The sequence below is a fragment of the Hibiscus syriacus genome, unplaced genomic scaffold, assembly GCF_006381635.1.
Source record: "Hibiscus syriacus cultivar Baekdansim isolate YM2019G1 unplaced genomic scaffold, ASM638163v2 tig00110788_pilon, whole genome shotgun sequence".
Classification (NCBI taxonomy): domain Eukaryota; kingdom Viridiplantae; phylum Streptophyta; class Magnoliopsida; order Malvales; family Malvaceae; genus Hibiscus; species Hibiscus syriacus.
The window spans coordinates 2,946,990-2,969,503 of NW_024062863.1; the positions used below are offsets into that span (position 1 = coordinate 2,946,990).

The window sequence follows — 22,514 nt, forward strand, 5'->3', positions numbered from 1 at the left end:
TAACGACGAACGGAAATGATTCACGACGAAAGGTTTGAGGGGTTTTGTTCCTCGGTTGACAACGAACACGATGGTGGTTTCGGCTCGTCGATCGGAGGTCGGACGGCGAGTAGATCGGAGTTCGAAGTAGGGAGAACGGGAGAGGAAAACTGGAAAATTTTCCGCTGAACCTGCGCACGGGGGAACTTATAATTCAACATATATAAAAATTGGTTAAATCATGACTTTAGCCACTAAACTTCATGCATTTCTTAAAACGGTCTGCCATCTTTGAAATCTGACAATTTAATCCCCAAATTTCTTCCAAATACCAATTAAATCCACCACTTTATAATTTCTAAATTTTAGCCCCTAAATTGGGGTGTTACATACCCCCTGCGTAATCTGGAATTTTCGTTCAAGCCCAGAAAATCACTGTTCATGCACGAAAATTCACTATATCAACTTAAATTCTTCATGTTTCATTCCCTTTTCTATTCTTAACTCAAATATACATACTTAAACTAATTTATATTCATTTATTTCATCTTAAACCTCAAAATCCCATATTTTATATGGAATCAATAATCATACCCAAATTTTCAATATGTTCTGATTTCAATCCTATCACTTCATATCTCTTAATTAAGATGATGACAAGTCGAATTTAACTTCAAATTCAACTTATCAACTCTTTTACATAAATTCTCTTAAAAACCCATTTTCTTTAATCTTTCATAACTTCTTCATCTTTTGATTATAAGATAAATTAAGTTTTCCTTAAGCTTAATTATCATCTAAGGATCAAAACCCAATCTTTAATTGAACAAATAATCAACAAAATAGAAAACTCATCTTTGTCTAGCTTCCACGGTTGGAGAAGAAGAAAGGAATAAGAAGATGGAATGTTTTCATCTTACTCTCCCCACGTTTTATCTCCTATTAAAGGAGAAAAATATATTTCCTTGTCAATTGACAATTTTACCCTTTAATTCTTTGGATAATTACTAACAACTTTCAGGAAATATTCTCAAATAAATCATTGAATTATTTAACTATTTTGCTTTAATCACTAAAATCTAAAATTTTACAATTTAATCACTAACCCGTAATTTGGGATGTTACATTTATTCTCTAAATTGGAACTTTATCCTTTGTATGAATTTAGCTTTTGTTCTTATATCAATTTGTGATAAAAGCCAAAGTTATGTACTAACTAGACAAAAAATACAAGTACCAATTTGAATTATGAAAGCAAGTTTAGGTACCAAAAGAACAATAGCTTTATTAACTCATTGCAATTGGGACACATGGCAAGCAGGCGAGGACTTAGATGATGGATCAGTTGATCCAACGGTGCAAATCGGAGGCAAACCAACTCGCGAGTAACTGATAGATTGCATCACCATTGTCACAATTCGCATGCTGAGTGAACGAGTCCCTTGATATAGAACCCAAAACAAGTACTCAGAAACCCTAATCCGAAAGAGAAGTTTGATTGTGCTCTCCAACCATGGCGTTTTCTACTCGCCTTCTCTTCAAATCACGCCAGGTTTTCCTTCTCTGCTCCAGATCTCCATTCTCGATTTCATTATTATCCGCTTTTAATTATTTCATTTTATTTCATTTCGATCTTTATGATTCAAAATGCCCGTTTTTATTTATTCAGATTATTCGAGTTTTGTTCGTGGATCTGTCGAAATTAGTTGATTTTATTTTGTTGTTTTTGATATTAGAATTAGTCATATGAGATTGAACTGTGATTTTAGATTAATAGTTACGATTTAACTAAAAATTGGAAATCCTGTTTTCATTTTTGTTGAATTTACATTTTATTTCACGGGATTTAATCTAATGTTTCACGAGGAAATGTTGGAATAAAAGTTCCTCTTTGTTTTTTGGGAAAAAGAGAGTTAGGCATAGTGATAGATATTAGGCACGGTGATAGCCACGAAAGCTAAAAGAAAAAATATTATAGAATCTCACATTTTTTTTATTTTATGTTATTAAATTTATTAGCCTGCGCTGTGTGTGTTTGTGTGTATTTTGTGATTGATGTTTGGGTGAGATATTGCATTTTAAACAATAATAATTTTGGGTAATTTGTTCAGCTTTATGGTAGTCAAGCTATTCTGCGACCTGATGTTGTCCTTCCTGTCCGGTTTTACTCCAAAGAGGCTGCTCCCCCTAGTCTCAAGGGAGATGGTAAGTGTATATCAAGATGGTTGCTTTACTTATGCTCTCAATTTGTTAGTATTATTTTCTCCCCACTACATGCTTCTCCTAGCTTGTATTATGCATATTGTAGCTAAGTCATTATTGCTGGTGTAATGAAGAGCTACTACTATTATGCTATTTTATTATTTTAGTCGTATTTATTGATTATTAGACTGTTAGACATATGGATGGATGGCTAGGATTATAAATTATCTTTAATGTTTTAATCAAAGAGTTGGATTAAAGCTTTATTTGTAACCTGGGTCTAAATAAGTTGCGAAATAGATTTTCAACCGTATTATTATTATTTTAATCTTTTAGACTTTAGTTTTATTGATTTGCAGCTGTTTTCTCACTTAACTACACCATTGTGTTTCCGTGGACTATTTGTTTTATGAGTGTGCCTTGGCATTGTCGATGTGATTTGATTTTCTTTGAGCTAAAGGTCTTGATGCTTTGATGCGTATGTAAAGGTAGTGGGATGGAATGTCTTCGTCATTTCGATGTTTGTGTTATCTTTTACTATTTTGTTTTTATTAATTCTTGATCTTCTGTGTGGTTTAATGATGTATTCCTTTCCGCTTCAATAAAAAAGAGATGTTGAAGAATATCTTTTTGGAGGTTAAGAACAAATTTGAGACAGCATTGGGAATATTTAGGAAGGAGAAGATCACCATTGACCCCAATGACCCAGCTGCTGTCTCTCAGTATGCAAATGTTATGAAGACAGTTAGAGAAAAGTGAGTTATTTTTATCACCTCTCTTTCATATTTGACTTGTTCTCCACTCCATTCCTTTGAACATTCACACATCTGTTTTTATCTAGTTGAGTAGATTGCACTTGCTACACACTAGAACACTAGAAAGGCAGTAAAGTAAAAAGTTAAAGAGTGAAACAGGGATTGAGAGTGATTCTTGCTCCTGTCTCTGAACTTTTATGCAACAATAGTACTTCATCGCTGCTGTACAAGTTGACAACACCCCTCTCCCAACCAACCCAACCCACCCACCCACCCAAAGGCCAAAACGTCTCTCATGAAAGTGCTGGTAATTAGAACATGGAAATAAATGATTTAAATATACTCCAGAGATTAAATTGAATGCCGTTGTCAAGTTTTATTGTAAAAACCTGTTTTAGAAATAACATCAAAATTAACATTTCTGAAATTCTGAAATTCTGTAATTCCAAGCCCTTACATTCCTGCTTGAGATCTGATGGAACGTCTATGGGAAGGGGGATTTAATAAATTACAAGCTCATACCTTCACCAGTGGTTCTCTTTTTAATTTAATACTATGAAATTGTTTTCTGTTACTTGCTATGGAAACTGGCTTCAAAATCCCTTGAGCCAATATTAATTGGACTCTAATTAAGCTGTTATTAAACCAGTACGTCAAAATTGTTTGAGTCTATGTTGTTCCATCTCTTCATTTTTCTTAAAGTTTCCATGTCCTGCACCTGTGTCAGACACATATCCGAACATGAGTATAGGATATGAATCTCCAGGGACACTCAAAATACATCAAAAATCTTGAAGAAATTGGACATACAAGTATTTGACGCTGACACTTGATTTGAGTAACATGTTTGAGTGTCGTTTTGAATAAAGTATCTAATTCCCAGCTTGGTTAATTTCCAGTTAAAATCTAATTGATTGCTAATAGAACCTATCCTTTTGACCTTCCTATCCTCTTAAATTTGTTATAACATAGTTGCACAATATCACTTAGTTTAAACAATAACTATAAGAGATTATATATCTAAATGTGTGGCCAATAAACATTCTCTTATAACTCTTGTTCTATTATACCATTTCTTACATCATGCTATCTTGTCCTGTAAACAAGACAAAATAGTGCATTGATTACTACATGCATTTCATTGTTTTATAATGTGTTCTTTCCCTTCTAATATCTGTCCTTTTTATCAGGGCTGGCTTGTTTTCAGAATCTCAGCGGATCCAATACACCATCCAAACACGAACTCAGGACATTCCAGATGTACGAACATATTTATTGGCATTGAAGGAAATAAGGATCAAGTATGTCAATTCCGACTTTTGAGTTGCTTATATATCCTCAATATTGAAATGAATAGGATATTTCATAGTTTATGGCCTATTTGTTTCACAAAATAGCTTGGTTAATGGAAAATGAACTGTGTTAACAAAAAATTGACCTATTTTTGGAAGCAAAATATGTTTTGGGCATTCAAATGGCCCACCTATTTTACCAAGGGCATTTGCACGCAGTTGTTTTCCTCCCCTTTGGCCTGTTATGTGAAGAATATTATTTTCATAGCAATGCAGATTTTCCAGGAAAAATATAGCCAAGCAGTGGAAGATGTTTTCTGCTGGATCATTCAAACCGCAGGCAATATCATACTTTCCAAAAAAATAGTCGAATTTCCAAAGAGAAAATTAGGGGAAGCATTTTCCACTATTTTGTGATCCCTATTCTCTTAAGTTTTTCCTCCTTTTTTGTGAAGATTATAGCTTTCACTGAATGAAGCCCAGAGTCTTGTTTTGCATCTGATATTCCTGTTATAGTTTACTTCAACTTGTTGACAGTACAATCTGCTTTTGACTATTTTCATTTACTTCAAGTACTAGATTCAATGACCATACTCTTTTCTCTTCTCGGATGGATTAATCCTGCAATTTTACTTTATATCATTTTTCCTTTCTGAAGGAGAGGACTCACTGATGAACTTGGTGCTGAGGCTATGATGATGGATGCTTTGGAGAAAGTTGAAAAAGAAATCAAGAAGCCTCTTATGAGGGACGACAAGAAATCAATGGCTCTTCTTACGGCCGAGTTTGATAAGATTAATAAGAAGTAAGCATTCTTTTCAATAATTAAATATGCCTTATTCTTCTTACTGTTGTCTAGGATTTTCTGGTAATAGAAAAACATGCAAATTGTACTCTTGGACTCGGAATGAGCAAGATTCTTAATGCAATTCCAAAAACGGGCTCATTGTGGAAAATAATGAAATGTTTATCCATTTTTCTCAAAGCATGTTTCACATTCTGGTCCTCTTTCACATAATGTCTGCTGTAATATTGTTGTTTTAAAACTGCTTCTGTACCCAAAGTAAAGCAGAGAATTATGTTTTACTCTTTGATTATGAGTTTCTGCGGAATTTTATCTTTATGCTTGCTTTCTGTCTCCCTAAAACAAAATGGAGAGTCATGTTTATGACCGTCTTTTTTTACTGTTGGTCTTACTAGGCTTGGAATCCGAAAGGAAGATCTGCCCAAGTACGAGGAACAACTGGAGCTAAAGATCGCCAAGGCACAATTGGAGGAGCTGAAGAAGGATGCTCTTGAAGCAATGGAAACACAATCGAAGCGGTAAGTGAAAGTTTTAACGTTTTATCTCTTTACACACTATGGGTTGTTGTGGAGTGGCAATTTGGATGAGATTGGTTTAGCTCCTTGGAAGTTGGAACATAGGTCTTGGAAATGTTGGATGATGAACATTTTATCATATGCTATGTTACTTAAACCCGGAGTGTGCGTTGTATAGAATATATGTTTGTCGCATATAAATGTCATGAGCGATTTATGTGAAATGAAGAGTCCGGGCAAGTATAGTTTGCATGCATGGCATCATTTATGATATGTTTTTAATCTTTGTTGTGTTAGACATCGACTAGTTTTTTTTCTCATATTCAGGGAGGAATTCAAGGATGAGGCAATGCCTGATGTAAAGTCATTGGACGTCAGGAACTTCATCTGAAAAGCTCGAAATCTGCTGTTGGTGGTTCCAGTGGTCTGTCCGAGAATGGGGTTTTATCATTTTGCTACAATAACGACGACGATGACAATTATAATAAAAGAAAAGAAAAAACAACTGGCGATTAAGTGAACAACCGTCAGATTTGAACGAGTTTTCGATTCGTGTTTGTGATTGAATAACACTACATCTCAGTTGCAGCGGAATTAGTATTGTTCAATGCAGTGTTCAACTGGTTTTTTTGGGATGAAACGTCGATTTATTTTTATTTAGTAACTTAGGCTAATATGTTAAAAAAGCCCTTGAACTACTTTATTCAATTAAGTCCTTTTTTAATTTTTTTAAGTTATGAAAGCTTTTAATAAATTAAGATAATGGAATTAGTGAATTAATTAAGTGAAGCTATTAATAAATTAAGATTAAATCGTGAAAAGAAGAGTCCTCTGTCTTCGCTCCTTACTCGTTGTACCAACTCCTTGCCACGTGATACGCACGTTCAAGCCCTAATTTAGAGGTAAGTTTTATAAATATTTATTTACCCATGTTGTTATTATACATGCTAGTAATAAATCGTGGATCTACAAATTTTCAAATCACAAACGAAGCCATAGGAACAAGAAAATCTTATTTAATCAATAAGCTTTGCGGCTCTACTGTAGAAGGTCTAGTTACACCAAACAGAAAGAAAGCAAGTTTTAACAATCGTGGTGTAACAGATAGTGACAGTGTGCATTGAACAATAGCTCTCCAACCATCTCTCCCGCACGCTAACAATCCCAAACAATTGATAATTACATTCTTTTCCGGGTCACATGAATAATCGAAATCTTCCCGTCATATTACAGTAATATTTTAATCGTGTATAGAATCACATTATCTCTCATACAATTCAACTTTTTATTCATGAATTATTGTGTGTGTGTGTGTGTACACATAATAAATGTTTAATTTATTACTTATATAATTATATATTTCAATGACTTGATTAGAATATGTCCATTACTAACTTTATACACAAACTTAAAACAATAATGGCGTGCCCGGTGCAGGGTTCTTTGGGGGGGAAATTGGACAAGACGGAAATCAGCGCCGTCGCTGTTTAACGGTAATAATAATATAACAATGCTATGTATAGTGATTAATTAATCCTTAATTACGACCAAATATATGTTTATTCAAGAGCCAGCTGTTGTCTAGTAGGCCAAAGTTGAAGTCGGACTTTAAGCAATTTGCAATTACAGCAAAGAATTATTATATTATATAATTCTTAAATTATTTTTAATTTAACAACTCTTAAATAAGACGTTAATGCTCGCTTAAGATCGTTTAAAATTCATTCAGTTTTTTCATTTAGTTTTTTACCTTAGAAAAAAAAGGAAGTATAATTCGATTTAAGCCTAGCGCTAATTATCAAGTTACAAAAATAAATTGAGAAACACAGAAATAAATTATTGTGGAAAGAGATGCTTACAAGGAATTTGCATCCTCTATCAACCGCATCACCGTCACCGGGATAATAAATTAAAGCAAAAAGGAAATGATTAGCCGAAAAATAGTAATAATTCCGATCCTCTGGTGTAAGTGGCTCGGTTTTCTCCTCTAAATCTTTAAACCTTGTCGTCTGTCTCGGTGGACTCCAATACATTGTCCGGTTTTAGCGATTTCTTGCTCGGCGCAGAATAAGTCCAACGCTCTTTTCCTCCGGGCTTGGACGAGGCATTACCATACCAGACCATTCCTGCTACTGCGATGATCATGCCCAAAACCACATGCAGGTTAAGACCTTCTTTCCCGAAGAAAAGGAACCCCAAAATCAGGACAAGGATAGTCTTCATGTGGCCAAGCACTTGGAACGATACAGCCGTGAACCGGCTGATGCAGATGAATTGGCTGAGGTTTGTCCCGACTGCAATGGTGCACGATAGGATTATGAAGAACTGCAAGCAGAAACGATTGTTTTTATCGTTTACAGAAATCTATCAACATTCATTAATGAGCTTGCACATGCATTCCAAGTATATATCTATAGGAATAAATTGCTCGAGTCAACTCGGATAAGAACCTTACCATTGATATCGTAGTATAGTTATAGGCATAAACCTTTTTCTCTGTTAACCAATAGTCCACAAAAGGACCAGTTAACAGCAGGCTTGCAGCTTGTACCGGAGCAGTATGTCCTAATAAGTCGAAAGATCCTAAAGAATGCTTGCGTTGAAGAAAATGTACATACTGCAAAATTAATAAATAAACCAATAAGAAAATAAAAGGAGTAGGACCCAAAATATCAATCCATAAACAAGATTTGCGCATGGCTGGTGTCTCATTTATGGAATGGATCAAATCAAACCATGACAAACGCAATCTGAAACTTGTTCAGTCAGAAATATATTGATCATTAGATTCATTAGACTTATATCATAAATAAGTACCTAAACTTTAGATACATATTTTGATCAAAATGATAACTTTAGATACTTACTTTAACCAAAAAATAATTTAAGTATTTAGATGAAAAGGATGGTATACCTTAATTTATTTGTGATATAAGCAGATTCAATACAACCCAAAAACTTTCCAATTTATTGCACCTTAAGGTAAAATCTAGATACTCATGCAGATTGACTTACATACTGTTGCAGGGCTGTGCTCCAGACTGCTATTACAGCAGCTAAAAAACCCTTGAAATTGACACTCACATCTGTAACAGTACAGACTGCTACTCCTAGGAGAACTAGAACAATGCTAAGCTTTGTATCCCTTGAGTAGCGGACCTTGTCGAAAGCAACTTCCAAAAAGCAAGATACTGGAATCATGCTCAGCTTTGCTATCTGAGAACAATTTTTAAAAAACAATGACATAACTTCTAAAAGATCAAGCACAGAAGAATTAATAATCCAAGCCACTAAAACTGACCTGATAGAAGCCCACAGAATTCCACATCAAACTCACATTCATTCCAACAATAGAAAAATTTGCAAACAAAACGAACTTGAGAAGATCGGGTAATGGTATATAAGAGTCCTGAATATAACCCAGCCATCTAAGAAGAACGGTCAACAGGGTTGTAGTGGCAAAATGCAAACCTGTTAATGTTGTAGCTGCAGCACAGTAAAACATGGGATAAAGGGTTTCCGGATATGCTGGGGTAAACTTTTTTAAAGTTTAACTTCATTGGAATTAAAATATAGTGAAAACAAGTGATACTTTTTATATGTAAGCCATGTTTTTTTTAATGAAAATATCTAAGCTATGTTTTGATATTTAAGGAATCTGCCCTAACAATGGGATTTGAGCCAATATCTTCAAGATGGAGGCCCAAGTTCTGATCGGTAGGAGTTTCCACTTGCTGAAGTTTCATACAAAAGCGAAGATGAAAACATTTTTAATGAAAGACAACTTCCTAGTATCTAATTCTAAAATATTCTGTTCACTTCTTAACCCTCATCCATTTATTAAGCTCTCGATTAGAAAAGCATTATAATCTTCCAATCAATTTCCTATTAGATAGGTGCCCATTATAGTTGTATAATATTTGCTTAAACATGCTTAAATTCCATAAGAGATAAAACATACCAAATAATAGATTTTCATCGACAAAAGCAGAATACATCACAAAATAACTCTAACCACCATGATAAGTAAAGAGGATATATAAAGCACATACTAATTCCACATGAATATCATATCTAAAACAAACTGTATAGTCCTATATAGAGTGGTTTATGTATATCTTCTAGCGTAGTTCACTTGTTTTTCGTGTCTTTAGGAGTTACTAAGCCTTTAAAAAGTATAGGCCTGTATACATTTGGAAACTATTTCCATTTTCCATCTTCGCTTTTACTCTAAATATAATCAATGAAAAAAATGAAAACATCTAGGCTTGGGGAAAATTGAAAAGAATAAATGCATATATTTATCTTTTTTCAAATAGTAAAATCAAAATGGGTTGCTTGAAAAGCTTGAGATTGACATGTAATCTTTTATAATCTCCACATTAATCATGAACTGACCCAGAAAAAAATTATGGATTCCATTTTCATTTTCCTTTTGTAATCAATGAAATAACCTAAACAAACGGGAAAATCAAATCCATTTATGTTACTTCACAAAATATTACACTTGCAAATCTGCTTCTCCCTTTTAGGTTGACCGTACAGAGTTGAACCCACAGAGCAACAAGTCATACGGAAACACAATAAGCATAAAGTAATATATCCATTGAATATGTTATGCAGACACAAAGTTTGCAGGTAAAATGTTCGTTTGAAACATACCAAAACTGAAGCCATACGTGGCCATCAAGGCTTTGTTGACCATGATTATTCCCACAGATGTGACAATATTGAAAAACCATGAGGCCACATCAAGAGTTGTTTTCCTATCAGCCTTGCTTACTGATGACATTTTTAACTTAGTCTCCAAGTTATCAAGCAGAGTCTCTGTTTCTCAAATTTTCACGCGGCAAGAATTATGTTCAGGTCTCAGAAACCTGCAGCTATACCTGTATCAACAAATATGCAATATGTTTTTAACAAGTTTATTTTAAAATCATTCACAATAGTTGAATAAAGCACAAACAAGCATCTTCTTGTAATAAATGTTGGATAGTGCAAGTAAAAGAAAATCTTATAAAATTTTAATTTTAAGTAGATTTTTAAAGAGGATGAGATGTTCATGATAACTGTTTCCATTTTATTTATTGGTTTACCCCTATTTTTACCATTATAAATATTAAACTCCAACTCATTATTTAAGACGCCAAAAACACAAAACTACTCGTTTATCTACAATTTCTCTCTTCCTATTTTCGAAAAGATCAAATCAAGCGGGCTACACTTCTTCACTCCGGGTGTGACTGTGCACAATGAGCATAAAGTGATAGATCCCAAAGCTATTTTCTTGAATAGTCTGGGGTGATTATAAGGTCATATTTGTTCAGAACTTTCTTAATTTATTGACATAGCACGCACATCTTGTAGACATAGTTGCTCGAACCCAAGATCTCTAGAAATAACAACATTCCCTTCTTATCACTAAGACCACTTGATGAGTTTAAGTTCCCAAAATGTAACCCAGGAAAATTTTACACTATATAGTAAACGGCAGAGCAACCATATTTTGGTACACTTTTAATAACATTAACAATATAAAAGGAATGGTTAAACAAAGAAACATAACAACTAACAAATTATTTTTATCTTCCCACAATTTTGTCTATTATTTAAAACCGTCTTTGTAACAATGTATTAATTACCTATTCTATTAAAACATAAATAATTAACAAAGAGCGAATTAGGACATCTTCATTGTTTCTTCCTCCATTAAACAAATGTTTATTTAATCTGGGCCCGGATTTGCTCGTTCATTTTTAACATAATAATATGAAAGGAATTAAAACCTTACCAGTTTCCAGCTACATGCATTTGACCTGCTTGCTAAAGCTAAGATCTCTAAACTGATAACAAAACTAATACTAAAACGTCCGAAATCAGCTGTATTACTAACATTTATTCAGTTTCAATGAATCCAAATGTAACATATTGAACTAGCAAAATCATATATATTTTTAAAATGGAGAAATACTTTACAACTTATAAGTAGATCCATCGCTTTTTAAAGTTTTATTAAATTAGGCATCATTTCTAAAACATAAAAAAATAAAAACCAAGCAATTTCAATCCATATATATCAAATAAATAAAAACTAAAGCAGATTTTAAATGAACAAAAAGCAGTTAAACGATCCAAACAACAAAACAAATTCGCAATATACAGAAAAAATCGAATCGAAACACTGTTAGAGAATAGGGAAAGAAAGAAAAAGAACAAGAAATTCCGACGAAATGAACGGAAGCAAAGAAGAATTTAAACGAACCTGAGAAAATTAGAAGAACGAATGAAAGAGGAGAGGCCAATGAAGTCCTCTCGAGATTTGCTCCGTAAATAGGCAAAGCTCTCTGCCGTTGTATTTGACTTGGATTTCAAATGAGTTTTGATTCTTCCCTCGCCATTAAAGAAATAGAGAGTGAGAAAGAGACGTAGACTCGACAGAAAGAAAATTAAAAGGTTTGTCTTAATTATCTTAATACAGAGTTAATTAATTAAATAAATAAGCTTAGGATTATGTAGTTAACAAAGCCAGGTTTGTCTTAATTAAATTTTTGTTTGTATTTGGTTGTTTGTTAACGTTTGTTTAGATTTATGTTTATTAAAAACATTTAAAACTCTGTTTAGCAAATTATAATTACGTTCTTTTAGTTTAACATTAGGTGTTTTAGTTAGTTAGTTCAAATTAAGTGAATTATTTTTATTAATAAACTAGTATTAATAAGTAAATAAATCTAAACTAATAAAACTAAATATGTTTTTTAAGACATAATATATATAATTTACTATTAGAATCAAACAAATAGAGTTTTAAACAAATCTTTAAATAATTTATTAAAAGAGCTTTATTTACTAATAACATCAAATATAACATATTATGATGGGTTTTTTTAATAAATTAAGTTTAATTGAATAGAAACAGCATATTTAAATAAAAAATAAATTAGCGTTAGATAATCATTTTACAACTTAAAAAGGAAATTATCATGTAATAAAGTGGATAAATTAAATTGTGATATTAATTTATGATATGATTAAGGCCGTCCACAAATGTTTGTTTCCTCTGCCGCATCGTAGAACTTCCCTAAAACTCAAGGGGCCGTCCATAAATGTCTCCATTATTAGATATTGGAGCTCGCATAAGCTGTTCGGTTCATTGCATTTTATTTCATGTTTTTATTATTCTCACGAGTAAAATTAGATTTTTAATTTAAAATCTTAATTTTATTTGATTTAAAATATTTAAAATAATTTTTGAATGATAAAATATTACTCGCTAATTCAATTAGATTAAATTTTTTAATTCAATTTGATCAAATCTCAACTTTACTTTTCTTTTTTCTTAATCAATTTTTAATCAAATTTAAATTACATATTCATCTACTACCATAAAATATCTATATAACTTTAATTCTTATTTTTAATAATAAATTTACTCTTTCTGCAATTTAGTATATTAACTTTACATTTTATTTAATTTAGTTTTTTCTATTGTAATTTTTTACAAGTACTTTGTTCTCATCAATTCATTGATTTTTTATACTATTATCAATACTTTATCCTCAAAACATATTATTTAAAAAATAAAATTATAAATATATTTTGGAACCAATAATTATCATAATTTTATAAATAATTATAATTAAATTTGAACGAAAACTCTAATAATTCGACTAGAAAAAAGTTTAAATAAAATTTAAATGATAAAATATGACTTGTCAACTCGACTAATTCAAACTTTTTTATCTCGATTTAATTTGATTAAATAATCACTCATAATTAAGACGATTTTAAAAAAATAAAATAAAAAAATTGTATTTTTTTCATCGAATATGAGATATATGTGTGGATTGTCAAATGTTTTCCATCGAAAATATTAGACTTAATGTAATAATAAGTGCCCAAATTATACTATGAGTTAACTTTAGTTGTCTAAAGATTTTTCGTTAAAAATACGTGTCTAACGTTTTTTCCGTTATACTTTTAGGTGTTTAACATTTTCTATGTTACACTTAATGATTTTTTAACTGTCATTATTGCGTAGACACTTAAAATTGTAACGTTGGAAATGTTAGACACTCATTTTTAACGAAAAAATATTTATGCACCTAAAGTTAACTTATGATACAATTTAAACACTTATTTTTGCATTAAGCCAAATATAAACATGACAAGTGTCACTTAACGATTTTTTAACGATCGTTATTACATCGACACCTAAAAGAATAACAAGAAAATGTTAAACACCTAAAAGTGTAACATTAAAAATGCTAGACACATATTTTCAATGAAAAATTATTTAGACACCTAAAATTAACTTAAAATATAATTTTACCACTTATTTTTACATTAAATCAAAATATTATCAAAATTTCATCAATACCTTTAATCTTGGCTTAACTTTTGGCAAAAGAAATTCCCAACTTTGCTTATCAATAACACAATGTCACCCAAATGTCAACTGATATATTTTCCATTTACTCATCATAAAATATTTGTTCCTCAAAATTTTATTAATTAACTACTCACAGAAGTGATACATTTTTATATTCATCCTTGGTTTTGAAGCCAAAGCTTTAATTTTCACATATTTATTACTATATAATTTTAAAAAGTTATCACACGATTTATTTAAAATATAAATTTTTGTAGCTTTGCTTTCACAAATCGAAGTAACAAGCTTAAATCAAACTTAATACGTGCAAAATAATTTGGGTTCAAATACGGTATTTGAATATCACAATACTCGATTAGAGTATCTCGTGAGTGTACTTTATTTCTTTTTCTACCGCGTATTGTGGAAAAAGAATTAGGCAGCGAAGCATAAAAGTGAAGTCAACTTTGGATCTTGAAAGTATTCTATTAATGTTGAGGGTAAACTATATCATATATCATTGAATTTTATATAATATATAGTTTATATTATTAAACTTTTAATTGTTTCTGTCACACCCCAAAATGTTAGGGTAAAAATATTAAAAATTCATTAACTAAATATTAGGATTTATTTGGTATTTTAATAATAATTTTAGGTTAAATTATAAATCAATGATGTTTCAGGGACTAACCCCATTATTCCCCCTACTTACCTAAACTAAAAATATCTTATGAAGCTAAAATAAAATAACAGAAAGCTATGAAACCTTGAAAGTATTCTATTAATGTTGAGGGTAAACTATATCATATATCATTGAATTTTATATAATATATAGTTTATATTATTAAACTTTTAATTGTTTCTGTCACACCCCAGAATAGGGTAAAAATATTAAAAATTCATTAACTAAATATTAGGATTTATTTGGTATTTTAATAATAATTTTAGGTTAAATTATAAATCAATGATGTTTCAGGGACTAACCCCATTATTCCCCCTACTTACCTAAACTAAAAATATCTTATGAAGCTAAAATAAAAAAACAGAAAGCTATGAAACCTTGAACCAATATCCTATGCATAGCTTAGGTTAGGCCATAGACAATCGGGCTACGCTACAATTTTTGATATAAAATAACAAAATTATAATTTATATTGAATAAAATGGGTTAACCCACCCCGTCGTGAATTAACTTTCCCCAATCCCCAAATAAAAATCCCTCAATCGTATTATTCCACTAAACCCGTTCACTCGTATTATTTCATCTCCGATCTAACCACCTCTGGTCAGTAGTGGAGAGCACTATCGTCGTCATCAAACTCGATAGCAATCGACGACATCAACCCGACCGTCAGACCTTCAGAATCGGTCGTTGGTCACCGTCCGATGACACAACCACCCCCATCCGAAGTGTCAAGTCACCGCGAACTAACTCCTGACATCCACTCTCTGCCAGCCGTTGACGCTCGTTTGAGAGAGAAGTTTGAAAGCTTCGGCAAAAACCCCTTGTCGTTCGGATTTTCGTGATTGTCAACCACACAAAAACCAACTGATGGGTCAAGTCGTCGTTGTCGTTTTTCTCTGTCTCCGGCATGGGTATGCTTTTCAAACTCCTTTTCGTTTATTTAATCATGTTATTGGTTGATTTTTGGGCTAATCTATGTTGGAATTGATGAGTTGGAGCTCTCAAAATTTCCAGCCATCGTCCCTGACCTCGTCGCCATCGTCATTCGTCGATAGTGCACGTGGGGCTCCTCCCCGGCCTTAGAAACCCTAGAATCGATTCGAGTCAACTCGAACCGAACCTAGTTAACCCAAATTGATATGACCAAACCATTGACTTTGACATGACCGTTGACCTACCCGTTGATTTTGACTTTGACATTAACCAATTTGACCATTAATTTTGATCAAAAAGTCAAAATTATTGAAAAGTCATATTTTATGTTTTTCGGCGCCTCGAGTTTGAATTCGAAATCTGTTTTGCCAAATTCTAACATGAAAACCTCTAAATTGACCTGTAAACTCGAATATGCATATGTAATTTAAGTAATTTATTTAAGAGATTTAATTAAGTGCAATTAATTTAAGGTCGATAATTGACTTGTGATATTGTTTAATTAAGGTACCAGTGATTCTCTCGATCTTTCGTTTGCTCGACCCGATTCCTCCCGATTCAGTCATCCACAAGAGCTCGTGGTTACTCGTATGGTTTTGTAAACTTGTTTAATACATCGTTTAGAACTTTACTCTGGTAGTAATTATGTTCTGTAATAACCTAGGTTCCTGTACAATTGAAGAGCATAGTGAAGCTAGTGCTCGATAGATCTCCTGGATTGATTCTTTTTGCGAGGTGTGTTCCTTGTGTGCTATATATATGTTTGAAATATCATGTGAACATGATTGTTTTATCTGATTCGCAATATGGCTAGATGATCTGATTTGACTTCGTATGATTTAGTTGTTTCAAGTCTGGTTTTTGATTCACTGAAGTTTATAAGCATGCTTACCTGATTCATGTTTTCTAGTTACTGTTTTTACTGAACTGATATATGTCTGAACTCTAATTTCCCTACTACTTTTATTTACTGTCTAAAAACCATTTTCTTCGAGGGTACTTTGGGATCTAGTATGAAGTCTCTATAGGTTCAGCTCCGATCAAGCTGGTAATTTCTTATGGACCTAGGACGACTCTTAGGTAGGCTCCTGGGCCCAATGAGCCTAGCGGTAAGACCTTATGGACCCAAAGGTACTCCTTTAGGTTGGCTCTTTTGCTTTGTACACTGGATAAGTCCTTATTGGCCTGAGGGCACACCCCTCAGATGGGCATCTATGCTTCGGCTAAGGTAAGACCTTATGGACCCAAGGTGCTCACTTGGTTGTCTCCTACGCCCTTTGGGCCTGGGGTCAACCCTTATGGATGTAGTTTTGGGGAACTGCATATGGTGTACGGTTGGAGGGTTGTTCTGTATTTTAAACTACAATTTTACTATCGTTTTCATAGCTTTGATAATGAACCAATTTTGAAACTCAACTGTATGTTTTTATTTTGCACACTTGGAACACATTGAGCTCCCTAGCTCACTTTTTCAAACTTTTCCTCCCTTTCATATATGTTTTGATAGGCACCCCGGATCTGGCACTTGGAGGATTGACACATTCGTACAATATATTTTGTTGTAATGTTTTTATCTTTTTATATGCCTTCATTTTCGGTGACATGTGTCCATATTTTGAAATATTTGTTTTACTACTTACATTGCTTTTGCTATTGATGTTAGAATTACATCGATACTGATTTGTGAAAGGTTTTATTTTACTCAGTCATTTATGGTTTTATATTACTCGTTTTGGACTTTATCATTATTAACCATGTTATTAAAGATGTTATTCATAACATGATTTTAAAATATTGAAGAATGCTTTGGAAATTTCTATTGTAATAAGCTAGATCTAGTCGTAACGCATAGGTTGGGTCTAGGGGGTTACAGTTTCAATTATAACACTGACCTTAGATTTTGGCTTCGATTATACCGCTAGATCGTAAAAATCCAAATGATATAGACAAAATAATATCGTTTTGGTATGGCTATTGATGCCCAAAATGATATCGTTTTAGGCATTGAACTTTAGAGGTATATCGATTTTGTCAATAAATTTTTAAATAGCCAATGAACTTTTTTTATCGCCATTGACAGTGAATCGACGCTCGTCATTCGTTACAAGATTGATATCAAAACGTCCACATTTACTCATATTTCTTCTCATCATATTAGTTTTCCACAAAACCCACTCAAAATCAATGAAATAAAAAATCCATTATTTTTTGAGACATTCGGGGCTTTCTCGAAATTGAAAGGGTTTGGATATTTGTTCGAGAATCAAACAATGCGAAGTATTATTTCGAAAAGACAAATAACATATCTCAAAATTAGTCTCATCGGAGGACTATCAAAGGAGATAAAAGTATTAACATGTCAATCCTTTAGATGAATTTTGATTGATTTTGAGTGAGTTTCATGGAAAACCAATCCAATGAGACAAAAGAGAAGTTAAATGTGAACACTTTGATATTGATCTTGTTGTGAATAACGCCAGTAACGAATTGTCACGAACGAAGATTCACTGCCATCGATAGTTGGAAATATATAGTGTCTAAAACTAATTTCTTTTAGAGTTTAGTGATAAAATCGATATACTCTTAAAGTTCAGTTCTTAAAACAATATTGTTTTAGACGTCAATTGCAATGCCAAAGAATATTATTTTGTTTACATCATTACAGTGACAAAAAAATTGTTCATATCATTGTTTCATTAAAATGTAACATTCTAATGATATAATTGAAGTTAAAATTAAAGTTTAATATTATAATCAAAGCAATTGAAAATTCAATGATATAAATGATACACCACAAAAAATTCAATAGAATCTAGTGTAAGTTACCCTAATATTTTTAATGAGAATAATAAAATTAGTTTCGATTAATATGCAAATTTAAACTTATATTTAAAATTATTTAAAACATAACATTTAATTGATCCATATACATAGAAACAGGATGGTTCATTGAAGATCTAATTATCAAATTTATCTTTAGAATAAACATGTGAAGTGTAAATTTAAAGTATTTAAAAAATTATATTTAATATATTTGGATGAATGATTCGTTAGAAATCTTATAATAAACTATACCACTATATAACTCAATCAACGGTCGGTGTATTACCTCTACATTGAATTGAATAGGGTTGCTGTAAGATGTTACATAGATTAAGGCATGCCCATAGCCCACCATATGGGTATTGGGTAGCAAATATGCACAACTTTTCCACTTTATTAAACTTATATTATTAATGTAAATATTAATGTAAATTTTGAAATAATATGATATAATATACATACTAGTTAATATTATATATGTTTCTAAAATTATTATTTAGAATAAAATGAAAAGGTTATTTGCTTGTATTTTTGTTATTTCAATTTGTTTATAATTTGTTTATATTTTAAAGTGAAATTATCATTTGATTTAAATCAAATATTAAAATTATTACATGTCACACTGTATTATTACAGAATATATATAAATATTTACATGACAATTAATAATTTATATAATAGTTTTATTAGTAAATGATATAATTAATATATACTGATAGTTTGCAGATGAAAATGAAATATTTAAAAAATTATACAACAATTTAAAATATAAAATATAGTTTTAAAATATAAAAGTTAATATAAAATAAAATCATATTTTAACTTGAAAACAGCTAAATTGAGCGATGAGCCGAGGAAAAACACGCAGTCAATTAAAACGACAACGTACGGGGTGCTTTAAGGCTGTGGAAGCATTTTACCACATCTTTCCTTGAAATTAGTCTGAAACTACGAAAAAGCCTATCAATTCAACGGCCAGAAAGAACACTAAGGTGGCGCAAACGGTAACCACAAAACTACAAAAAGGAATCCGTAATGAAAATTTAAAAAGTCAAATCTCTTACTTAACTCTAAGCTTTTGTCATTTGCTTGGCGTTTTTCGAAAAATCAATGGCTTCTTTGGTTCTCTCTTCTCCCTGTTTCCCTTCTCAAAAGCCTTGTTCTTTAACGTCTTCTCTACGGTCCAGCTTCGGAGCTCCTTTATTTGTTGGGTTCGGATCGGCCTCGAAGAGAAATGAAAGAATCAAGGTTTCGGTCGACTCCGGAGCTTATCCGCTTGTGTTTCGTGACCTCGACGCCGACGATTTCCGGCATCCGCTCGATAAACAGGTTCGGTTTACTATAGCAAATCTAATAAATATTCTTTCATACATTTTTTAATTTATTTTTGGCTTGGTTGCAGAATACGTTGCTATTGAGAGCGATTCCAGGGCTTAGCGAAATAGGAAGAGCTATACTAGGTAACCTCAATTTTTTTCTATTTACTTTTTGTAATCTGATTTTCTTTTCTTTTCCAAAATTCAAAATTAGATGGTTAAAAGCAAGACAATTAGTGCTTCATATGAAGGAAAAATCATGCTATTTTGTCATTTATTTAGTTTTTCAAGTCCATTGCTGTCTGATTTGCTAGCAAAGGGGAAGTAGTTGGAGAACCAAAGACCAAAAGTTCAAAACATAGCCTTACTGCAATTCTCATGAATTTTCTATGTTAAAGAAGCTTTTTTTTAATGCTTTATAGCAGGAAGTGTGACAGAGCAAATCATGCTGCTTGAGAATATAGGAACTTCAGTCCTTGTTTCGAAAAAACAGGTTAATTTTTTTAAAAAGTTATTCTACTGGTTTATTTCTATGTAAATTGCTTCAAATCATCACTTTTTGTCTGTATCAGCTCCCGGAACTTCATAAAATGATGATTGAAGCTGCGGGAATATTGGATATTGAACCTCCTGATCTCTATGCTCGTCAAAGTCCAGTTCCAAATGCTTATACATTGGCTATAAGTGGTAAAAAACCATTTGTTATTATTCACACTAGTCTTGTGGAGCTTCTGACACGAAAAGAATTACAGGTCTTCATTTCTTTCTCACTTTCTTTTCATCGTGGACCAAAATGTCTTGACAGCTTCTCAAATCCTATAAGATGTGTTTCTATATGCATATATGTGATTATACATGTCTAATTCGAATTAGATGCATTAGTGCAGTGAGTTAAATGATAAAATGCATTAATTTTCTTTTTCTGTGCAACTTCAAAATAGGCTGTTTTGGCTCATGAGTTGGGTCATCTCAAATGTGATCATGGTGTATGGCTTACTTTTGCAAATCTCCTCACTCTTGGAGCCTATAGCTTACCTGGTATGTCTTTTGGTTCTATGACCGTCAGTTGAGGCAACTTAGCCACTTTGATACATTCTTAATGAGAGCAAATTATATTTTTGTAATATAAATTATCTTCTAATATCTTTTTGGGAAAAAAAACCTATCTTGTAATATCACTTTTTATAACCACAATTATCATGTTATAGACAAGGATAAATGCAGGATTTTATCTTAGGTGGTGAAAACAAATTATCAATAGAAAATACAAAGAAAATACTTAAATTATATGAGAATTTGAAATTTTCAGGGGCTACTGCTCCCGCCTGCCCTCTTCGGTCATCCTTGTTGTAGATAGCCTTGATAATCAGTGATTTATATAAGAATTTCTAGTTGTTGAAATGGTATATTGTGGTTGACCTTAGGAGTACTTTATATAGTTGAGGTTGCATACATGTGGCCAGCATACATAACCATGAGCTTGCTTGGCATTTGCTGACATATATCTTACAGTAGTTTATTGAGAAAACATCCGTAGATAAAGTCCTTACAGAAATGGGAATAAAATTTCCAATATGATGCTGTAGCAAATAAGAACATATATATATATATATATATATATATATATTCTAAACAGCCTTGGATTTTGGTTGTAAGTACATATTTGGTGGCATATATCAGGAATAGTACTCTACTTTCAGTTAATAAACAACACGGTTTTGAATACCTTATTTTTTTCACAGGACGTGGTGGTTTTATAGCTGAGAGATTAGAGGAACAGTTAATCCGTTGGCTTAGGGCGGCAGAGCTAACTTGTGATCGTGCAGCACTTCTTGTTGCACAAGATCCCAAGGTATGCAAGAAAATCTCCGAGCTAACATAACCCTCAATCGAATAGGTGAGACTTCATTATCTAATTTTCGTTGTGTTGCACATACAAGAGGTCGTCGTCTCTGTTTTGATGAAATTAGCTGGTGGCTGCCCATCAATGGCTGACCAGCTAAATGTGGATGCATTTTTGGAGCAAGCTTGCTCATATGAAAAAGCTTCTTCAAGCCCAATCGGGTGGTATATAAGGTGAGCAATGGTTCGATTAGAGCATTTGGAACTTGCCTTCTGCTTTCCTTTTGGTTGTCTAATTACTTAACGATGTTCAGAAATGCTCAAACAAGGCAACTTTCGCATCCGCTGCCTGTTCTACGTGCTCGGGAGATCGATGAGTGGTCAAGAAGTGGCGAATACAGAAGTCTTCTTAAACGTGCAGCTCAGATGAGATTGTAGACAAGATAGAGATGGCAGCAGAGAGCAAAGTAAATGGAAGCAGCATTTGTAAAAAGCGTCTATATCCTAACATTTGTTCATTAATCATGATGGTCTGAATTGTGGAAAGAAAATCATAGTTGGATCTTCTGTAAGTATGACAGATGGATTTAGGGAAGTTATACTAACATAGATTTTGATACTCATAGGAACAGAACACTGTATATTGTTGTTGTCGCAACGAATTCGAATATGGCCATCTCTTGGTCCCATGGTGTCGTAAAATACAATGCCTGCTTTATTCATACGCTTCAATCATGGAGTGCCTCGAAATCCACCATTATCATATCCAAGATGCTGCAGCCTCCCCATATATCTGTAAACAACGATCCGGTTCGACCTCTTTTCAGCTGTTACATAGAGAACCGTGCCTCCGAATGTTGGTCCGGGACTGTTCCATTTTAGTTAAGCACAACAAAAGGGGCACCGATATTTTCTTTCGGTCCGAATTCCGAAGATAAGCTGTTGACAACAAAACATCTCTAGTCAGCAGCCATGAAAGCCAATCCATACTCCAAT

The 22,514-nt window shown here is 32.5% G+C and overlaps 3 protein-coding genes across 8 annotated transcripts; 2 read left to right on the forward strand and 1 right to left on the reverse strand.

Moving 5' to 3' along the window:
- The first annotated feature begins 1,381 nt into the window (after positions 1-1,381).
- On the forward strand, positions 1,382-21,731 carry LOC120140673 (probable ATP synthase 24 kDa subunit, mitochondrial). 2 transcript variants are annotated; one of them, XM_039155643.1, is made up of 8 exons: positions 1,382-1,531; positions 2,091-2,184; positions 2,792-2,936; positions 4,127-4,237; positions 4,887-5,033; positions 5,429-5,551; positions 5,876-5,956; positions 21,722-21,731. In XM_039155643.1, exons 1-7 carry the CDS (start codon positions 1,493-1,495, stop codon positions 5,937-5,939), a joined length of 723 nt encoding a protein of 240 aa, XP_039011574.1. In that variant the 5' UTR covers positions 1,382-1,492; the 3' UTR covers positions 5,940-5,956; positions 21,722-21,731. The 2 variants fall into 2 exon arrangements, with proteins under 2 accessions (XP_039011574.1, XP_039011573.1); XM_039155642.1 differs by lacking the exon at positions 21,722-21,731 and having other exon boundaries at positions 1,383-1,531; positions 5,876-6,043.
- Positions 7,417-11,970, reverse strand: LOC120140671 (UDP-rhamnose/UDP-galactose transporter 4-like). Of its 3 annotated transcripts, none has more exons than XM_039155638.1 (6): positions 11,811-11,970; positions 10,211-10,375; positions 8,850-9,034; positions 8,564-8,764; positions 8,004-8,165; positions 7,417-7,873 (listed from the first exon to the last, which is right to left on the reverse strand). In XM_039155638.1, exons 2-6 carry the CDS (start codon positions 10,338-10,340, stop codon positions 7,544-7,546), a joined length of 1,008 nt encoding a protein of 335 aa, XP_039011569.1. In that variant the 5' UTR covers positions 10,341-10,375; positions 11,811-11,970; the 3' UTR covers positions 7,417-7,543. The 3 variants fall into 3 exon arrangements, with proteins under 3 accessions (XP_039011569.1, XP_039011567.1, XP_039011568.1); XM_039155636.1 differs by having other exon boundaries at positions 10,211-10,425; positions 11,811-11,969; XM_039155637.1 differs by having other exon boundaries at positions 10,211-10,437; positions 11,811-11,969.
- Positions 19,411-22,240, forward strand: LOC120140672 (protease HtpX homolog). Of its 3 annotated transcripts, none has more exons than XM_039155639.1 (8): positions 19,413-19,689; positions 19,763-19,820; positions 20,099-20,169; positions 20,249-20,428; positions 20,618-20,714; positions 21,419-21,528; positions 21,619-21,752; positions 21,833-22,240. In XM_039155639.1, the coding sequence occupies exons 1-8, from the start codon at positions 19,471-19,473 to the stop codon at positions 21,954-21,956; spliced, it is 993 nt and encodes a 330-aa protein (XP_039011570.1). In that variant the 5' UTR covers positions 19,413-19,470; the 3' UTR covers positions 21,957-22,240. The 3 variants fall into 3 exon arrangements, with proteins under 3 accessions (XP_039011572.1, XP_039011570.1, XP_039011571.1); XM_039155640.1 differs by having other exon boundaries at positions 19,415-19,689; positions 20,102-20,169; XM_039155641.1 differs by lacking the exon at positions 21,833-22,240 and having other exon boundaries at positions 19,411-19,689; positions 21,617-21,720.
- Positions 22,241-22,514: the final 274 nt, after the last annotated feature.